This window comes from Homalodisca vitripennis, unplaced genomic scaffold (genome assembly GCF_021130785.1).
Source record: "Homalodisca vitripennis isolate AUS2020 unplaced genomic scaffold, UT_GWSS_2.1 ScUCBcl_3805;HRSCAF=9564, whole genome shotgun sequence".
NCBI lineage: Eukaryota > Metazoa > Arthropoda > Insecta > Hemiptera > Cicadellidae > Homalodisca > Homalodisca vitripennis.
Window position 1 is genome coordinate 12,669 of NW_025779948.1, and position 19,757 is coordinate 32,425.

The 19,757-nt window shown below is 34.4% G+C and overlaps 1 protein-coding gene across 1 annotated transcript; it reads right to left on the minus strand.

Annotated features, from left to right (window-relative positions):
• Nucleotides 1–306: 306 nt before the first annotated feature.
• Nucleotides 307–19,416, minus strand: LOC124372696 (protein Son-like). Its single transcript, XM_046831104.1, has 8 exons — nt 19,255–19,416; nt 13,453–14,377; nt 8,796–8,966; nt 7,117–7,231; nt 6,220–6,516; nt 3,743–3,888; nt 1,669–1,820; nt 307–483 (listed from the first exon to the last, which is right to left on the minus strand). The coding sequence occupies exons 2-8, from the start codon at nt 14,360–14,362 to the stop codon at nt 322–324; spliced, it is 1,953 nt and encodes a 650-aa protein (XP_046687060.1). The 5' UTR covers nt 14,363–14,377; nt 19,255–19,416; the 3' UTR covers nt 307–321.
• Between the last annotated feature and the right edge of the window lie 341 nt (nt 19,417–19,757).

The window sequence follows — 19,757 nt, forward strand, 5'->3', positions numbered from 1 at the left end:
AATGCAATATCTTTGTTCTTTACCAATAATTTTAAAAACTTACATACTGGTATATAATTTAAACAATTTTTAGCTGTAATAAACAACAGACAATACAACCAATAAATGAATATGATACGTTATATAATGTCTGAGTAATTCAGGCTCTGTCACAACTGTTCCAGCTAGAGCTTCCACATAGAACCTTCATTGGGCATGGGCTTGAAAAGAAACTAAAGACCTTTGTTGCATTTATTACAACTGTATGGAGGAAAGGTCACTAAGTGAAAATATATATGTATCTTATATCTTACTTACCACATCTTTTCAAGATAAAGCTTTCTAGTCAGTTGATTCAGTCAACTGAATCAAGAGTAGGCTGTCAAGTGACTTACCAGTCTTGCGGTGGTGTTGACCGCTTGACACAGGAAACTGTAGCCTCAGCTGTCTTGATTGTTCTGCTGTCTTCTCCTGGTGAGACTTAACTGGTAGAGCAACTGAGTTCTGTCAAAACACAATATGTGTTTATCAGATGGAATGCAGTTAAAATGGTTTGAATATAATGAAGTTATTACGAAATAAACAATAATTACAGGATATAACTTTTGATAATTATTAACCATTCATGCAATAAAGAATGCAATGTGTTTGTTATTTGTTATAGTAATGTATTTTTGTATGTATTTTCAGTGTGAATAACAGGAATGACAAAGCTCTGAAAGTCTGCTATAGAGTAGATCCTCAGAGGAAGGAATCAACAAGATTTAGAAATGATCATTTTGTCTTTTTCTATTTCCTTAAATTCCTTAAACCCAATAAAAACTTATACATGATGTAAAAATATTAAATGAAGTTTAGTAAATTAATACAACAAAGTAGTGAAGAACTTTGAGAACTTAAGAAAAGGTCTTACCAACTAATCCAACAAAATAATTTAATCACATTGTGTTACTGTATCATATAACTGTACTAAATTTGTTTATAAATGTGATTATTCTGAGATTTCATGTTGCTATCATGTTTACCCATAAGACCAATGAATGTAAAAGTGTTAGACTTATTTTTACCTTTAATTTTAATCTATTGAACCCAAAATCAACACAGAGGGACAAATGAGAAGCCATCGGACTTAAAATGTTATAAAGATGCAATATTTTCATTAGTTGTAAATTCACATTTAAGGTCACTGATCGATTCTGTATTGGACTATTCAGTGAAAGAACCACCATCCAATCTTTAGCCTCATATATACTTCTGTTCTTTTAAAACAGTATATTTTTCAACATGTACTGAAATTAATGAAAACCTACTCAAAAAGTGTACTGAAAACTAGTCAGCTCATATTCAACTTTACAGGCTTGATGTTATTTATTACAAAGGATGACTGCTACAGCGATAACAGAGTTTGTAACTAAACATGTATTTAATTAGTTTCAGTTAGTTAGGTTCAGACTAAAAAACAAACAAACATTGAAGGATTTATTTAGTTTAATAAATTATTTTGTTAGCTTCCATTTGTTCCCAGAATTTATTACAGATTTCTGTAGTGATTATGATCAGATATTAAATTAAATACTGCATGGATAAAATGTTGCAATTTGGATTGATATTACACATCCTACTCCTTAATATACAATATATAAGTAGTAAGAGAACTGAATAAATATATACAGTATAAATGTTAGTTACCCGGATGTTCATCACTATGCTGTTAGGTCGGTCCCTGATCTGAAAGGGATGATGAAACGGTTTCTCCGACTCACTGTCGCTTGAGTGTGAAGTGTTGGAGCTAATAGACTCATGGCCATCAGCATCCTTCTTGGATAGTAGCTTGCAGAAATCTGAGGACAAGACCAACAGGTTATAGATACTCGAGTGTGAGGAGTAGAAGCAGTTATTCATGCTCGTTAGCGTCCTTCTTCAACAGCACCTAGAAGTCTGACAACTAGACTAATTGAGGTCACAATTACTCCTGTGTCAAGACTTGAGAGATCATAACATCATGGCTTTCTGCATCCTTCTTAGACAGAATCTTGTAGAAATCTAACAAGGCAAACTGAGGTTACACATTTTGGGTGTGAAGGTGCAAGTTCAATATAATGCCATTAGTAGGGGCCATGATCTTGAAGGGATGATGGAAAGATTTCTCTGACTCACTGTCATTGGAGAGTGAGTAGTTGGAGAGGCTCATGATCATCACATCCTTTTTGGTAAACACATTGCAAACATCTGAAAACAAAGGTAATTCGGAAAGTAAGGTCCGTTTTTTTTTATTAAAAAAAAAAAAACCACAACAGACTTTTTCAAAAAACTTGTTTTATTTGATTTCTGACATCAATCACTATTTTTCTACATAATTTCCACTTTTGTTTAAACACTTGTCATAACGATCTACAAGTTTTTGAATGCCGGTGTCATAGAAGTCTGCCGCCTGCGACGATAACCAGTCTTGTACTGCTTGTTTCACCTCGTCATCAGTGTCGAAGCGCTTCCCGCCTAGGAACTCTTTTAGGTAGCGAAACAAGTGGAAGTCGCTCGGCGCCAAGTCTGGGCTGTATGGCGGGTGTTCTAGCTGTTTCCAACCAAACGATTTGATGGGATTTTGGGTTTGGTTGGCAGAGTGGGGTCTGGCATTGTCATGCAGCAACAAAACTCCAGCTGTCAATAAGCCACGTCGCTTGTTCTGTATTGCTCGTCTAAGGTTAGTCAGAGTGTTGCAATAAGTGGCTGCATTTATTGTTGTTCCTCGCTCCATGAACTCGACTAGCAATATCCCACATTTATCCCAAAACACTGTCGCCATAACCTTGCTTGTGGACAATGTTTGTTTTGCTTTCACTTTAACTGGTGACGTCGAGTGACGCCACTCCATCGACTGGCGTTTCGTTTCTGGGGTTATGTGGGATACCCATGTCTCGTCACCCGTCACAATGTGGTCTAAAAGATTATCACCTTCCTGATGATATTGGATCAAAAATTCAAGAGCAATACCCATTCTTCTTTTTTTGTGTTCCTCAGTAAGCAGCCTGGGAACCCAACGTGAGCACAATTTGCAAAAATCAAAAATTTAAGAAACAATTTTAAACAATGTGGTTCTACTCACGTTTGGAAATTCTATTGCTAATGAAGAAACAGTGAATCGCCGATCTTCACAAATTTTTTCATCGATGGCTTTCACCAAATCTTTGGTGATCACTGACGGCCGACCAGATCGTGGTTCATCATGGACATTTTCCCGTCCATCTTTAAAAGCTCTCACCCACTTCCGCACTTTGCTGTCACTCATTGCATTTGGACCGCACACTTCACTTATCTGTTGATGAATATCCGCTGCTGAAACGTTCCTTGCTGTCAAAAACGTATCACAGGCCGTATTTCACAGTCGGCGGGACGTTAAATAGTTTTAAATATTTTAAAAAGGCACAGACAACAGCAGACTACAACGATTTCACTGCAAATGGCGTCGTTTACGCGCAATGCATGCCAGGAGTCAGGGCACATGCGCATTTCGCTGCTTGCTTACTGTTTGTCTGGTTAACGCGAATCGGACCTTACTTTCCGAATTACCCTCGTAGTCCAACCGAAAAGTCCTAGAATGTTTCTCATTATGATTGTCTGGTGTGAACTTCTTTCTAATCTTCATGAGGGATCAAAATTATCTCTAATTGACATTATATAAAATAAATAGCATATAAATCAATAAAGACATCAAGTGGTAGTACAGAATAAATTTAAATGATATAGCCTAGATAGTCAAACGTACCTGTGAGTTCATTGACAGTCTTTCCACCCGATGTGATTGCCACTTTGGTCTGGTCAGCAGCTCCCGATGGGTTCTTCATCATATTGAGAGCGTTCCTGCGGGCTATCTCGAGCAGCTTCTGTTTGTCAATTTTGTCCTCAGAAGGGCTACAACAAATCATGATATTTCTGATGAAACACAAAAGTGTCAAATGTAATGAAATTAGACGTGTATATTTTCCATAATAATATACATTATTTCTACAATGAGAATTGTCAATAAATATTTATTTTGTTTTTATTTAAATTAAGATAAGTTTTAACCTACAATTTTTAAACTAGAACTTAATTTTTACTCAATAGAAGACCCTATAGTCCTAATAGCCATGATTATACAAGATTGACATGTTGTAATGTGCTTTTCTGATAAGGTTAACTGTCCACTTCCAAGTAGTTTATAATTCAACTCTGTATACTTGTTCTTCATCATTATACAAGGGAATAAATTTAGGGGCCATTAATAAATGTGCTCTTAAGTAGGGACCATAGTTTTGTATATTATTATAGTTCAGGCAAGTGCTGCTTGAGCGTATATTACAACATCCCCTTCCAGCATCCCTTGCAAACAAACATGTACCATTTCTGTTTCTGTACCCAACCTACACTGTTCATGTTTGAAATATTCAAGATTATTGAATTGCCTGCCTTGTGTAAGATACTGTCAATGATCACTCTATACAGGGAATTTCTCAAGCCTCTATGTCTGCTGTGCATAAAATTGAATCAGTTAACTTAAAATTCTGAAAATTTTGCCTCTAATGGGTAATAAAGGTATAACTGAAACATACTAAACAGTGTAAAGCTTTTTAAAATTCTATTTGACATGGTAAAGTGCTCCCTTATTTTCCCAGGGCAATCTACGAGGGCTATTCGGAAAGTAGATTACGTTTTGGAATTAAAAATTAACAAAGTATAGGAAACAATTTTTATCATATACATATGAAAGCCACACTTAAATACTACTTTTCAACATAGTCGCCATTCAAATTTAGGCACTTATCATATCGATGGATGAGCTTGACAATGCCTTCCTCATAAAATTCTGCCGCCTGTGTCTTCAACCAGTTTGTCACTTCTTGCTGCAGCTCTGTGTCGTCGTCAAAGCGCTGCGTTGCCAGCCACTTCTTCATTGTTGGGAACAAGTGGTAGTCACTTGGTGCAAGATCCGGGCTGTATGGTGGATGAGGAAACAACTCCCACTGGAATGATTCGAGAACTTCGCGTGTGCGATTTGCCGTGTGAGGTCGAGCGTTATCGTGAATCAACAGAATTTTCGAGCTCAACTTTCCCCTACGCTTGTTTTGGATCGCTCTTCTGAGGTTGTTTAACGTTTGGCAATACCTTTCTGAGTTGATTGTAGTGCCTCGTTCCAGGAAATCAACAAGAATTACACCTTTCTTGTCCCAAAAAAACCGTCGCCATAACCTTTCTTGCCGACATCGTTTGCAAACATTTTCTTGGTTTGTGAGGTGAACTTGTGTGTCCCCACTCCATTGACTGCAATTTGGTCTCGCAGTTAACATGTTTCACCCATGTTTCATCGCCAGTTACGATGCGATCGAGTAGTGATTCACCCTCTTTGTCGTAAGCATCCAAAATTGTTAACGCTGCAGCCATGCGCTGGTTTTTGTGGACGTCGGTCAGGATTTTCGGTACCCATCTTGCACAAAACTTGTGGAAGCCAAGCTTATCAGTGACGATTTGGTATAACAAATTTCGTGAAATTTGAGGGAAACTAAGCGAGAGTTCCGTTATGGTTAACCGTCGATTTTCTCGGACCTTTGCGTCAACTTTCTCAACAAGTTCGTGAGTCACTATGCTGGGTCTTCCACTTCGCTCTTCGTCATGAACATTTGTTCGGCCATTTTTAAACTTAATGACCCATTGTCGCACTCCACCTTCAGTGATAATGTTGTTCCCATAAACTTCACACAACTGCCGATAGATTTCTATACGCTTACAGTTTTTGGCAGTCAAAAACCTAATTACTGCGCGCACCTCACAGTTGGCGGGATTTTCAATTGCGGCAGACATTTCAAACAGGCACTGTGACTAGACGCGTTACAACACGAACTTCCCGCTGGCACGGCTGGATAGCCACTGAGCGGTGGGACGTCCTGACACCAAGATGGCCACGCTAGTCCCGCCCCTGGCGGCCACAGCGCAAAACGTAATCAACTTTCTGAACAGCCCTCGTAAGAGCAGTTGTTCAGTAGATTCCTATTGTTCATTGTATAATTTACAGAGTGGATCATCCCTAGAAATGCTGACTATTTAGGGATCTGACCTACAACCTGGGAAGACAGCAATCTAGTCAGGAGAGATCACTAAAGAAACCAACTTCCTTTTCACATTAAATGTTTAAACGGTCATGTACAATGATTGTTAGGCTGGGGAACAAATGAACACTAACAATGGGCTGATACAAACATCACTCACCGTTTGGTCCTATCCCTGGACTTTGATCTTGGCCTGTGCCTGGTACGTTCTCTCTCTCTGCTACTACTGTTACTGCGATGTCTGGTACGTTCTCTCTCTCTGCTACCACTGTCGCTGCGGTATCTGGTCCGTTCTCTATCTCTGCTGCCACTATCGCTGCGGTGTCTGATTCTTTCTCTCTCTCTGCTGTCACTGTTGCTACGATGTCTAATTCGCTCCTTCTCTCTGCTGTGTTTGTCTCTACGTCTATATTTTGAGTCAGAGTGTGACCCGTGGCTTTTCTCTCTACTCCTAGATCTGTTGTAACACAACGTATATTCTAATAATTGTAGAACACTAAATATATTTCATAAACATATGATAAAAGTAACTTGACATAGTAAAAATCCAACATATGTATATTCAACAAATCATGTTCATGTCATTTTATTGAACAGATACAATTTATAGTACATGAAATAATATAATACAATAACTGACAATAGAAACATAAAATGTATTATAACAAAATTCTTAAACATCAATAACCCCACTCAAATTCAGTACGTTGGGCAATATGACCATCAAACTAAGATTAGAGGAAGAGAGCAGAAGATATAAACCCTTTCAAAGAACATGTTTTCACAAACCTAATCAAGAATTAGGCATGAGAAAGCTGAATACTAAGTAACAATATTCTCGATAATACAAGCCACATTTTCTTAGAACATGCTGTAACAGAAGATGTTGTTAGTATTGTTATGCTTCAGTCCCCATAAACTCAAGATTATCCAGATTTTGCGCGTGGAGATTGGTACAGACAACAGGAAACTGGGTAAGATAAATATTATCCTCTCCGTGTTCCCCATATATTTTCTCCTTCAATGATTCTGCTACATAGAGACAAGAATGACTCACCTGTCTCTCCTCCTCTCTCGATGTCTCTCGTGATGTCGATGTTTGTCTCTTCGATGGTGGTGGTGACGTCGCCTCTCTCTGTCCCTTTTTTCTTCTTTTTCTTCCTTTAGTGATCCTGTAAAACAAATTGTTACATTAACTCCTAACTCTTTAGCTTGCCATGAGATATCCAGAGCCAAATATGTTAAACCAATGAAGAAATCAATTAAATGAATTTGAGTGAATTGTACTTATAGGTACAATTCATTTATCTTTTAGCAACTGCAGAAGTAGATTTTTGTTGGCCTACTCTAAAACCTAAATAGGTCTACCAACTTGTTTATAGTAAAAGAGTTTATTATAGTACAATTTCTTGGTAATTATTTGCAGGCTATTATTATACTTTCAATAAAATTACAATTTTTTTTCAATTAAGACTGTCTATGGATCTCCTAAGTACAAATTATAGAATGCCTGAAAACAAATATACTTTCAGTAGACTATATCTAATTCAGCAAAAACGTCAGTTCACAAAGACTAGGTTTGAAATTTGATTTTACTGTAGACATGTTAGTGTATTTGTTTTTAATTCTTGACATATCCTTTAAGTTCTGTACTAAAGTTTCTGTTATTGGTCCAACATAATAGCTGTCACAGTCACTACAGTTAATTTTGTATATTACAAATGTTTCATATATTTCTTGTTTGTAATCATTTGACTTATTTAGTTTTCAATGAATTTAAATGTAGCCTATTATTTCTTGTATGGTAACTGATGGAAAATACTTTGAGAACCCCAATCTTAAGGCATTTGATAGCTCTTGGAAAAATAACACAAAATCTCCCTATATATTAGTTAATTATAGAGTAGTCTTACAAGAGATACATATAAATTGTCGCCCACTGGGTGAGCAGCATTATGGACTAATTGCCAAAGGATAGCAGATTCTGTCATACCACTGCACTTGGGTACTTCCATTCATCTAACAGACCTGTATTTGGTCAACACTGTACTGTACACATGGGTAACGCAAGAGAAAAATGATTTTCTGTACAGGTTTCAAAATAAAACCTAGCTTCTGAATCAGCTTGTTTATTCATTGTAATAATTTATTATATACTCTACATACAGTGAATGCTAAAATGAACAATTTCCGCCAAGACACATCTAGAGTTGGCTGGACAACCTTCAACCTGAATCTAGCTTTAAGATTGTCTAGTTTATTCAATATTTTGAAATAAGAACTCACTGACTTAGGACATAGGAGCTAATTTTATAATGTTCTGCCAGCTGACATAAAGAATTATTTTTTAACCAGTGTCTGACTTTGTATCAGCCTGTGCATTTGATGTAAGAATTCATAAATTATAGGAGCCAAACCTTAAATTGTTCTGCTGGCAGACATCAAGAAGTCAACTGGACTTTCTTTCAAGAAGAACCCAGCTAATGGATAACCATAGTGAATTTGCATACTCAGTTAAGAATTCACTGACTTGGTAGATTTGAACTGTCATAAATTTTCTGCCGGCGGATTTAAAAGTTGACCAAACAATTTGTCAATCAGAATCTGGTTTCTGGACCAGTCTATGTATTCACTATAATACAATTAATTCTTGATTTAATGGAATTTTAAAGTCAGTAGACATAATAGAGTTTGAAAACAGATATAAAATGAATGAACTGAATGCTTTGTACACACCGTGACTGGAGGGTGTGGGACTCCTTTCTTGGTCACTGCTGGTCTCCGATAACTCCCCTTCCTCATACTTCTCTGCCTTCAGTTTGGCCTCCTCCTCGATCTTTTGTACAGTGGCCTGGTAAACTTGGCTGAACTTTAGGTTCGGTATGGTTATCTTGCCGCTGGTTTTATCTGGAATATCAAATGGAAATAATTAATTGCAATGATAGTGCTAGGACTATGCATTACCATTGTGTACATTGCATATATGAAACCCTGTACATGATAACCTGTAGGAATACATGTCGGGATCTTCACTGAAGACTCATCACGCAGGAAATTTAGTAGGAATGTTAAGACTGCTGAAATTTTTTTGTATGATTATAATAATTTGAAAAAAGGTTAGAAGGGGTGTCTTTGTCATATGACATGGTAACCTGAAGTAATTCATGAGTAAAATCAGTGGTCAGTATAGTGAAACTGCTGAGTATGCCTTCTGTGATGATAATATGTACTCTAGATGGAGAATGTTACAAGAGTTATCTTTGATACAGAAAATCATAACTTGCGGTAAAGCACGGGCATGATTAGGATTTTCATTACAGACTTCTCATCCAAGAGATGTGGTGCTGAGCACCTCCTGAATGATTATAATGATCTGGCGCAGTGTAGCGGCTACAATGGTTACCGCAAGATAGCCAGATCAAGCAATGTCAAAGCGTGGCTGCTGCTTGATGGATGAGCAATCCTGTACTTGCAAGCAGCCTACCTGCCCGACCATTGGTGGTGATTCAAAAGTCATCTTTAAGCTACTGGTCCCCAGGTTGTGTTAGAGAGGACTTCGTAGCCCTAACTTCGCCTGGTAAAATAAGATATCTTTACTTAACTTTTTAGTTAGGAAGGACTCTGATCAGGAATGTTTCACTTCCACAGAAGGATGTCATAGGTAGATACATAAGAAATGGGTTTTGTTGGGATCTTTGTAATAAACTACCGTGCTTCTAGATATGAGTAAAAAATCTTTGTGCTTAGGTTACAGTGGCCTCGTACTGATAAATGAACACCAACGAGCACTCAACTATTATAAATTTTTTTATTTAAGTAATTATTTTCCTTACTTTAACTTCCACATAGCTAATTTAACATATTTTAATTCACATGTATGTAATAGCAATTCTTTTTTAGCTGGAATATAGTCAGCTTGTTTGATTTAAAAAAAGAGTCATGGTAACTTTATTATTTAGTGAATCATGCATTGAAAGCGCTAGTGGTGGGGGTGAAACAGACCCTGGCATGATGTCATGCGGAGTATATTGGGGCCCTATGGCAATTGCTGTTCTCAGTGATCAGAATATGCCTGTGTACCATGTAATTATGACATCACATCCTCCATTCAATGATAATGGCAAATTTTCCTACCTCAAATATAGACTATTTCAACTAGTACTAAATAAAACTTATTATTGTTAGCCTCTACGTTTGCTATGCGTTCATATTTTCTCAGCAGTCATTGTGTTAAGTACTAAGCAATTGCTATTAGTTCCTGATGTAGATTGGTGCAACCAGGCCAAAATTAATGAAATTTGTAGCCAACATTAGATGTTAGTTTTCCTGATAGTACAGCTAATAATTTATATACTAATTGATTCAAAACTAAAACGGCAATCTCTCGGGAGCTTTATTCTATAGCTAAAAACAAGTAAAAAAGTTCATATAACCATATGCCCGGAAACGCTTCGTTAGCGAGTTACGCCTAGCGAAGATTTCGCCCGGATTTTCAGAACCCTTGGTGAAGTCAGGCCGTATAAAAATGGTTAAAGGTAGTTACAAAGATACAAATACGATTGTTTTTTATGTTTTTATATCTGACAAATTTATTAAAATTCGTCCCAGAGCTGTAAATGCAATACTTTTCAGAGATATCTTACGTAAAACACAAGAATTAGTGCAAAGAAATAACACATTTTTGTGTTTAACGTAAGATTACTTCCATAAATGTTAAATAAAGGTCATTTTTTTTTACTTAAACAGATTTGTAGAACATTTAATTCTGAAAAGATTCATGTGAATTACTTAGGAAAAAAATTAATAATAGGTATTGAAATTTAGCTTTATTTAAAAATAAAACAGACGCACAAAAATGCATATTATTCTTATCTGCATAAAATATTAACTAATGTTTAGGTTGTGAGTAACAGCTGATCATTTATTCTAGACTGAACATTAACATAAAATGTATTTACCTTTATAAAACTGTAATAATCACCTATAATAGTTGCTCAAAGTGTCCTCCGTTGTTAGCAATGCACGTTTTCGCACGACGAATCCACTCTTTTCTAGCGTGTTTCATAACGTTTTGGAGCATTCTTGATAGTTTCTGCCGCCTCTGTAATGCGATTACGTAACTCCTCTAATGGTGTTTAATCCGTTTTGAATAAACAATTGACTTCATCCAACCCCATAAGAAAAAGTCTGCTGGCGTGAGGTCAGGAGAACGTGGTGGCCATTTTACTGGTCCATTTCGACCAATCCATTGTCTACCGTATGTATCATTTAAATAGTTTTTCACAAATTCTGATCATTTATTCAACACTTTTTATCGTCATATTTTCTTAGCAAAGGTTGGCAATATCAGCTGATCAACAATTAAGTTCATGAAGTAATATTTGAATAACCTTCATGGAGGTTTTTGTATTGTGGGCATGTGAAGATTGTATTTTGTGAGATCCTGTGATTATTTGGAAATATTTTATACAAGTGTATAAAAAATATTTTATTAAATATTTTTATAAAAGTGTATGTAATTATCTTAGTAAATAATGGCAGATAATGTAAATGGTATGTATTCGTTTGAAGAGTATACGGACATGATACTGATTTACGGCAAAGTTAACAAGAATGGTTTAGCTGCAGTTCAGGAATATCGTGATACTTTTCCACATCGAAGAACACCTGATCGCAAAACATTTGAAGCTGTGGAGAGACGACTTAGAGACTTTAGAGAAACTGGTATGCTTTAAAACCGAAGCGAATAGATACTGGTCGTCAACGTAGCGCAAGGAACTATAATAATGAACAAGCAATAATAAATGCTGTAGAATTATCACCAACCACAAGCACCAGACGATTATCACGTCAGTTAAATATTTGCCAGTCAAGCGTTTCTTTATGGCGGACACTTCATGAAGCACAGTTGTACCCATTCCATATAACACGTGTTCAAGACGCTTATTACCGCAAGATCTTAATAAACGGAAGATGTTCTGCCGCTGGTTAAGAAGAAATTGTTTACGACATCAGTATTTTCTTCGGCGTATTCTCGTTACTGATGAATCCTGTTTTACTAGAAATGGAATTGTAAATTTTCGTAATACCCATACTTGGGCGTACGACAACCCACATGAAATTGCGACGAGGCATTTTCAAGATACATTTTCAGTCAATGTATGGCTTGGTGTTCTGGGTGATAATTTGATTGGTCCATTTTTCCTCCCTAATCGACTTAATGGAGTAGCGTACTTAAATTTTTTTAAGAACAAACCTGCCTACCCTCTTGGAAGATATTCCTGTTCAAAACAGAATAAATGGATTGGTCGAAATGGACCAGTAAAATGGCCACCACGTTCTCCTGACCTCACGCCAGCAGACTTTTTCTTATGGGGTTGGATGAAGTCAATTGTTTATTCAAAACGGATTAAACACCATAGAGGAGTTACGTAATCGCATTACAGAGGCGGCAGAAACTATCAAGGATGCTCCAAACGTTATGAAACACGCTAGAAAAGAGTGGATTCGTCGTGCGAAAACGTGCATTGCTAACAACGGAGGACACTTTTGAGCAACTATTATAGGTGATTATTACAGTTTTATAAAGGTAAATACATTTATGTTAATGTTCAGTCTAGAATAAATGATCAGCTGTTACTCACAACCTAAACATTAGTTAATATTTTATGCAGATAAGAATAATATGCATTTTTGTGCGTCTGTTTTATTTTTAAATAAAGCTAAATTTCAATACCTATTATTAATTTTTTTCCTAAGTAATTCACATGAATACTTTTCAGAATTAAATGTTTCTACAAATCTGTTTAAGAAAAAAAATGACCTTTATTTAACATTTATGGAAGTAATCTTACGTTAAAACACAAAAATGTGTTATTTCTTTTGCACCAATTCTTGTGTTTTTACGTAAGATATCTCTGAAAGTATTGCATTTACAGCTCTGGGACGAATTTTAATAAAATTTGTCAGATATAAAAAACATAAAAAACAATCGTATTTGTATCTTTGTAACTACCTTTACCATTTTTATACGGCCCTGGACTTCACCAAGGGTTCTGAAATCCGGCGAAATCTTTCGCTAGGCGTAACTCGCTAACGAAGCGTTTCCGGGCATATGGTTATATGAACTTTTTTACTTGTTTTTTAGCTATAGAATAAGCTCCCGAGAGATTGCCGTTTAGTTTTGAATCACCCTGTATAATTTCCTTAAGATTATATAGCCTTAGACTGTTAGAGCACAATACAATATAACATTAAAATATCTTACTATACTTAAGAGAAGGAATCCATTTTAAATCGTAAATTAAAACTTTTTTTAGCAGGGCACTCATACACTCCTACAGAGTAAAGACACATTACTGATATCAAAGATTATAAAAATTAAAGAAATTACCTGGTTGAGATTTAAGCTCATCCTTCTTTATTCCACAGTCTATAAGGTCTTCTGCAAAGACGTCTGCCACAGGTATAGACTTCACAATATGACTTACTTCAGAGTGTTTAGCGAGGTCTGTGGGTGGTGTTTCTTTAGCTTTCTCAACCACCACTGTTGGAGACACATGGCTAACTAGTCCTGGCTCCTGTTTTATCGGTTTAGAAAGAACTTTTGCACATTCAACATCCAGATTTTTAGCAGCCTGAACATTTGCAATGCTCTTACAGAAAATTTCTGAAGCCAGGTTTGTACTGTCAATAACTTTGTCTACAATTTTACTAACAGCATACTTCAAAATATCTTCTTGAATTGAACCGTGCACTGTCGTGATCAAAGGGTCCACATTTTTCTTACTGGAACTATGTTCCTCCTTTTCTTGTTTAATTTTCACTTTCTCACTCTTATGTTTTTTCTCTTTATCATTTTTCTTCTTCTTCTTAGCTTTTGGTTCATCTTCACTGTCCGAATCTTCACTGAATTTTCCTAATTTTCTCTTCTTTTTTTTCCTGATTTCAAACGATTCAGAATCCGAGGTACTCTTTTTCGACTCTTTTTTTTGTTTTTTACTCTTCTTCTTCGACTCCCGGCTGGTTTTTGATTCTGAACTTGAAGAGCGTTTCTTTTTTAATTTCTTATGTTTTTTCTTGCTACGCTTTTTATGTTTCTTTTGGATTTTTTCTGCAGACACGCTCTGAGATACGATGTCATCCAAGGGAGGAGGTGTGGCGTTGAAGGCGCCAAACAATTCACACAGAATCTCATTAGAAGATTTGATTGTAGTTGAAGGGCTCGGCGATGGAGGAACCGGGATACTCTGTAGGGAGTTGTCAGCTGAGACCTCGCTCACATTCTCTGATAACTCCGGCATATCGTTAAAATCAACCTAAAACAATAACTAATGTAGACATTAGGACATAGATGTACCTGTAAATACACTAGAAAATGCATTGTAGGTAAGTATTTTTACACATCTGCAATGGTACATTATACCTTAAGTTTACTTCTTTTTAACAATTGTTGTTGTTTCGTTAACAAGTATTTAATGTTTTATATTTCAAAATTTACTACAAATACAACAAACAGTCTCAACTAACAATCAATTCATGGAATAGGTTTTAAAAGCATTAATTTTTTTGTCTTCTCACAGATTGGGTACTATGAGTCTTATAAATTCATTTGCAATATAAACACATTCTTGACACTAAAAATCAAAATAGATGAAAATTTTTAAGAATCTGAATTAACAGGAAATATTGTTTGGGTATAATCTGGAACAACACTTTTTTCAGCCATATTCTGTTTTATATGTTATTAACAATAGTGTATAACGCAATATGTGAAACAACACTCGCCTAATTTTTAAATAGTTGAACTCTTTGTTTGAAAAATCATCAAAGTAATTGTTTATTGATAAATTTACAATGTGTTCAAAATATGAAAATATTTATATTACAATACAAGATTCAAATTTAAAAAAATAATAAAAAAATATAGGTTTAAATTTGTAGTAGAGGATTAAAATTTTAAGGTGATGATAGTTTTGTGATAACGATCAACAAATATTAGATGAGAGAAAATATGGTCAACGACAACTGTGGCATACACATAAAAATCAAAGTCTGTGATAATAACATTATTTGGATAAATAATTAATTAATTGATAGACAAATAAAATGATCTCAAATTGTTTGACATTAAATTACTGGTTTTATAATGTTGTTTGGTTTTAACTTAATAGACAATGTTACCAGCTTTTTGTTATAGCTTTGCTAGATATAAAAAGTAATGTGTCAAAATATAGAAATGAAATGAAATCAGTAGGCTACTATGTTAAAGAATGAAATTATAAATTAGTTTATTAAATTGAATTAATTAAATCAAGTCAGTTTGGATTAAATACACCTCAGATTTATGGAAAATCTCAAAATTCAAGTATTTGCATTAATATTACCCAATACTTTGGCTTCAAATAGAAAACTGCAGTTTCTAAAAGTGATGTGTTAGAAGGGAAAGATTCATATCACCAAATAGTGATATCTTCAATTACAGTTGGATTCTGAAGGCTTAAAAGAGGGTGTAGCTATTTAGACTAATTAATAAAAGATCTGAGATCCACCTACATTTACAAAACGGCTGGACTTCTTTGAACTAGGTTGTTTCAGTTGATGAACACAACTCATAGACTAAGTCAAAAATTAAAAATTCATTATACACATCACATATTGGATAATGGCTTCAAAATAAAAAAAATATATGTTAAATTACTTATACATGGTTTTTTCATCTTGTAGCTGTATGTCATTTGATTTTGTTGGTTTGCCAAGATAACAAAATTTTAGGACCAACAGTTTTTAATTATTTATATATGTATAACAACTCTTTTTCTTTTACTTGGTATTCTAAACATATCAACTGATGATTTCATAACAGCGGCATGAAGATCACACTAATGCATCATGATCAACACTTGTAGTGCTTGTAAGGTTAAAAAAAACTCATAGCCTTTCAACTGATACAATTAAAAGTCTGTGACAGGTAATAATGCTTTTATCAGTAAAATAATAATCAACGGCTGCAGTATAATATAAGTGGCCACCACCACAATCGAATCATGATTTTCGAATCATCGATATTCATGAGCATTGAATCTTCGGTATTCATCTATCTAAAAATAATGAAAACAAAATGTCGGGGCCAAATTACGGAATAGGTAATAAATAACTATAATGGTTCAGCTGGTTTTAAATCTTAAAAATTAATATAGTGATGATAAACAAAAAACTATTGAGCTATATATCTTATATATATAAAAATGTTGCCAATAAACTCCAAAAACGACTGAACCAATTTCAATCAAATTTCACATGTATCCGTAATTTAGTCTAACTTAGAAGATAGGATAGTTATTATCTGAATTATTCGCTTATGTCGTGAATATAAACGAATAAAATGAAGAAAAGTTTTCAAAGCGCCTGCACATTATAACCTGCAATTACGAGATAGATACGTATATTAAACAGTGAAACACTATTTGAAGGCGCTAAGTTATGATGTATAATTGTCTAAACTAAATTTTTGGTTGAACTTAAAGGTTGAGTGGTAGACCACTTTGTAATAAAATACATTATGCATGTACAATACATTTTTGACATATTTTCTTGATCGTGACATCAAGGTAAAATCTACATCGGGGTTGAAAATATAATTTACTTCAACCAGAAATGCTCATACGCGGGCAAAACTTACGAAAAGCGTGCGAAGCCGCGGGAAACAGCTAGTATATTTATAAAATGTTACAAACAAAACTATGTAACATTTACTTATTTTTTACTATTTTCAAGGATAAATGTGTCCGACTCCTTGTAACGTAAAAGAACATATGTACATTGTAACTGTACTTGCTGTTATTAGTAAAATACCAAACGCATGTTTTATTTTGAATTAATTTAGAGCAATAATGTTGAAGTCAATTACGTTTTAGGTTTTTAAAATTGTACTATAGTGAAGCTACACTTTTATATGTAACTGAAATGTATTTGTTTCAGATTATATCAAATAAGTAAACTTTATTTAAAATATGTCTGAGCAGCGTAGTACTTGTGATTATTTTAACCATTATTGTAACCATTTAAAACATTGTTCAATGTTAATTATGAATAGGGGAGACTTTAATAAGCGGCGGCCTACACTCGTTTTTCAGTTGTTTATATTGAACAATTTGATATATATTATCCAACTTCAATATGTAAAAATCGTACACAATAATAGATATGATAAATTACTATAACAAGAAGAATCTCGTAATTACAATTTTAAATACTGGTACATAAATTTGACAATAACATTACAAAACAACAAAACCAACTATGGCCTACACTTAGATATCAAAGAAACCTTACAATATTTACAACTTGCCCAGTTTAATATCAATGAGTATCCTAACCGCTTTTCTGAAATGAAGGAAAGAATTCTCCCAATGAGTTACCAGGAGCCAAACCCACAAGTTGAAGCCACTTAAACAAATCTTGACACTTGTAAGGAATATCTAACATATATTTTTCTCATAACTATCGCCATTTTCAGTCTCATAATATTGAATAGTTCTTGCTGTTTATTGTTTACATTAAAATTACTATAACTAACAGTAAGTTGAAATCATATGCTAAGTTAAATGAAATGTAATATCGAATTATTCCTTCGGATCAATGAAAACAACCGAAAAATTAGTGTAGACCGCTTATTAAAGTCTACCCTATGAATATCTAATGCTGTATGCGATATTTATAATTAACCCTTTGAGTGCCGCAGCGTTTCGCTATGTGGTATGCATAAAATGCCGAGCGGAAATGCCTGATTTTGCAAGAGTCTGGTTAAAACTTCATAAAAAAATTATTTTTTGGTATAATGTCCTGGTTTTCGTTTTTTTTTTGTAGATAAATTATTTGGTTATAATAAATTGTTTGATCACTGTAAATATTAAATTAATATTTGAATTGAAAACATATGGTTGTTATTGAAGAATATAGATACTTTTATATCGATTTATAGTCTAGGATTTGAGATGTGACATTAGGTATCGATAGTTACATTCTTCGATATAAAAAACCGGGTCCGCTTATCGTACCCTACCCCTCATTGCTTATAAATATCAGTGAACAAACACAAAAAAACATAAAAACTATACAAATGTATTTAGTAAAGTACTAGCTGCTTACGATCACCGTAACTCACGGTCAAGGCATTGTTCTACTTACACACAAACTAGAACAACATACACACACGAAATAATATAAAGATACAAACACTACAAACCCATTTACACTTAAAAACTTTCAATATTTACAATCATTTGTGAAATTAACACAAGGCAAACAAAATATGTGACGGCTCGTCCGTAAAGCTGTTGATTCTAAACTCGCACTCTCTTTACAACCACCATAAAAATCAGAATCTAATCAGAATGCAACAAAACCTTCATCAAAAGTTACGTTGAAGCCTTTGGAGTGCGTATGTATAGTCATTGAGCCAATTTAGATAAGTACTATATAAAATAGAAGCGTTACTGCAGAAGTCGCAAATAGCGAATCTGGCATTTCTTGCATATAATGCAGGACCGCAAATAGCGATGCTCCGGCACTCAAAGGGTTAATAATAATGATTCGATTGGTGGAGGCCGCTTTTATACTGAAGACAAATCAACAGTTTTGGTGTTGAATGCGCTTTGGAGTTACTCCATCTTAACCAATCAACATTTCCAGGGTTAAAAGTGGTTTTTGGTAATTTAGGTAAACTAAATATTAATCCTCATTTTGTAAAGTTAATACACAAATAGATCAGTAACCTAGCCTATGTAGTATAATGTTTGACCCTTGCTACCTTTCGAGGGCTCACCAAAAGAACCAAGGTCAGACTAGAGAATTTTACATATTATTAGCTTTCGAGTTGCCTAAGAAAGTACATAAGACTATTAACTATTACTTTACAATTATTTCTACAGAGAGAAAAGATCAATAAATAATAGGCATAACTACCTACTTCATAATAAAGCATCTTTAGACATAAAGCCTAACTCATGATCTCAATTCTTAGTTAAAGCGACAAATGTAACTTACAACATTTAGTTAAATAGCAAATTAACGAAAATTGGTTTGCATAATGGGCGTTGTCAAACAGAAAATAACCAAAGATAGTCTACAACTAGCAAGGTAATGAAATAAAGAATGTTAAGCTTACAAAACAATAGTGATCTAAGAGACTTACCGTAAATTGTACTCAAATAATAAGCATAAAGCTAAACTTTCTGTTTAACCTCATAGAATACAAAAACTAGGACACTTATATAAATAAAATTTGGTATACATACAGGAAAACTGGCACTATAACAACTACTAACACAAAATTACAAAAGTCAGCAGTGCAGCCAAAGGCAGCTTTAGCTGTCTGCAGCTATTGCAATGGCAACAGCATCAGAAGCAACATAGCATAGAGGAAAACCAACACTGCAAAATTAATAGTTAAAATATATACTATAAGATTCTTTACATTTTTACATGTCTTTAAACACAATGTTTTCACAGTTTTGTCACAGCTTGGTGGTTCACACTAGAAGATAAAATACTTATGTGTATTATCCAAATTATACAACTATATAAACTATTATAGCTATTAAATAATCTTTATTTCTCTTACAAATTCATTAAACTTGTTCTAAGACAAATTTAATTAATTTTTAATTAAAAACTATTCATTCCGTACAGTGATGT

Coding starts and splice junctions, on each gene's coding strand:
- LOC124372696 (XM_046831104.1), bottom strand. CDS start 14,362: ATGCCGGAGTTATCAGAGAATGTGAGCGAGGTCTCAGCTGACAACTCC. Junction 8,967..13,452: donor TGAGCTTAAATCTCAACCAG/GTAATTTCTTTA, acceptor TTGATATTCCAG/ATAAAACCAGCGGCAAGATA. Junction 7,232..8,795: donor TCCCACACCCTCCAGTCACG/GTGTGTACAAAG, acceptor TTTGTTTTACAG/GATCACTAAAGGAAGAAAAA.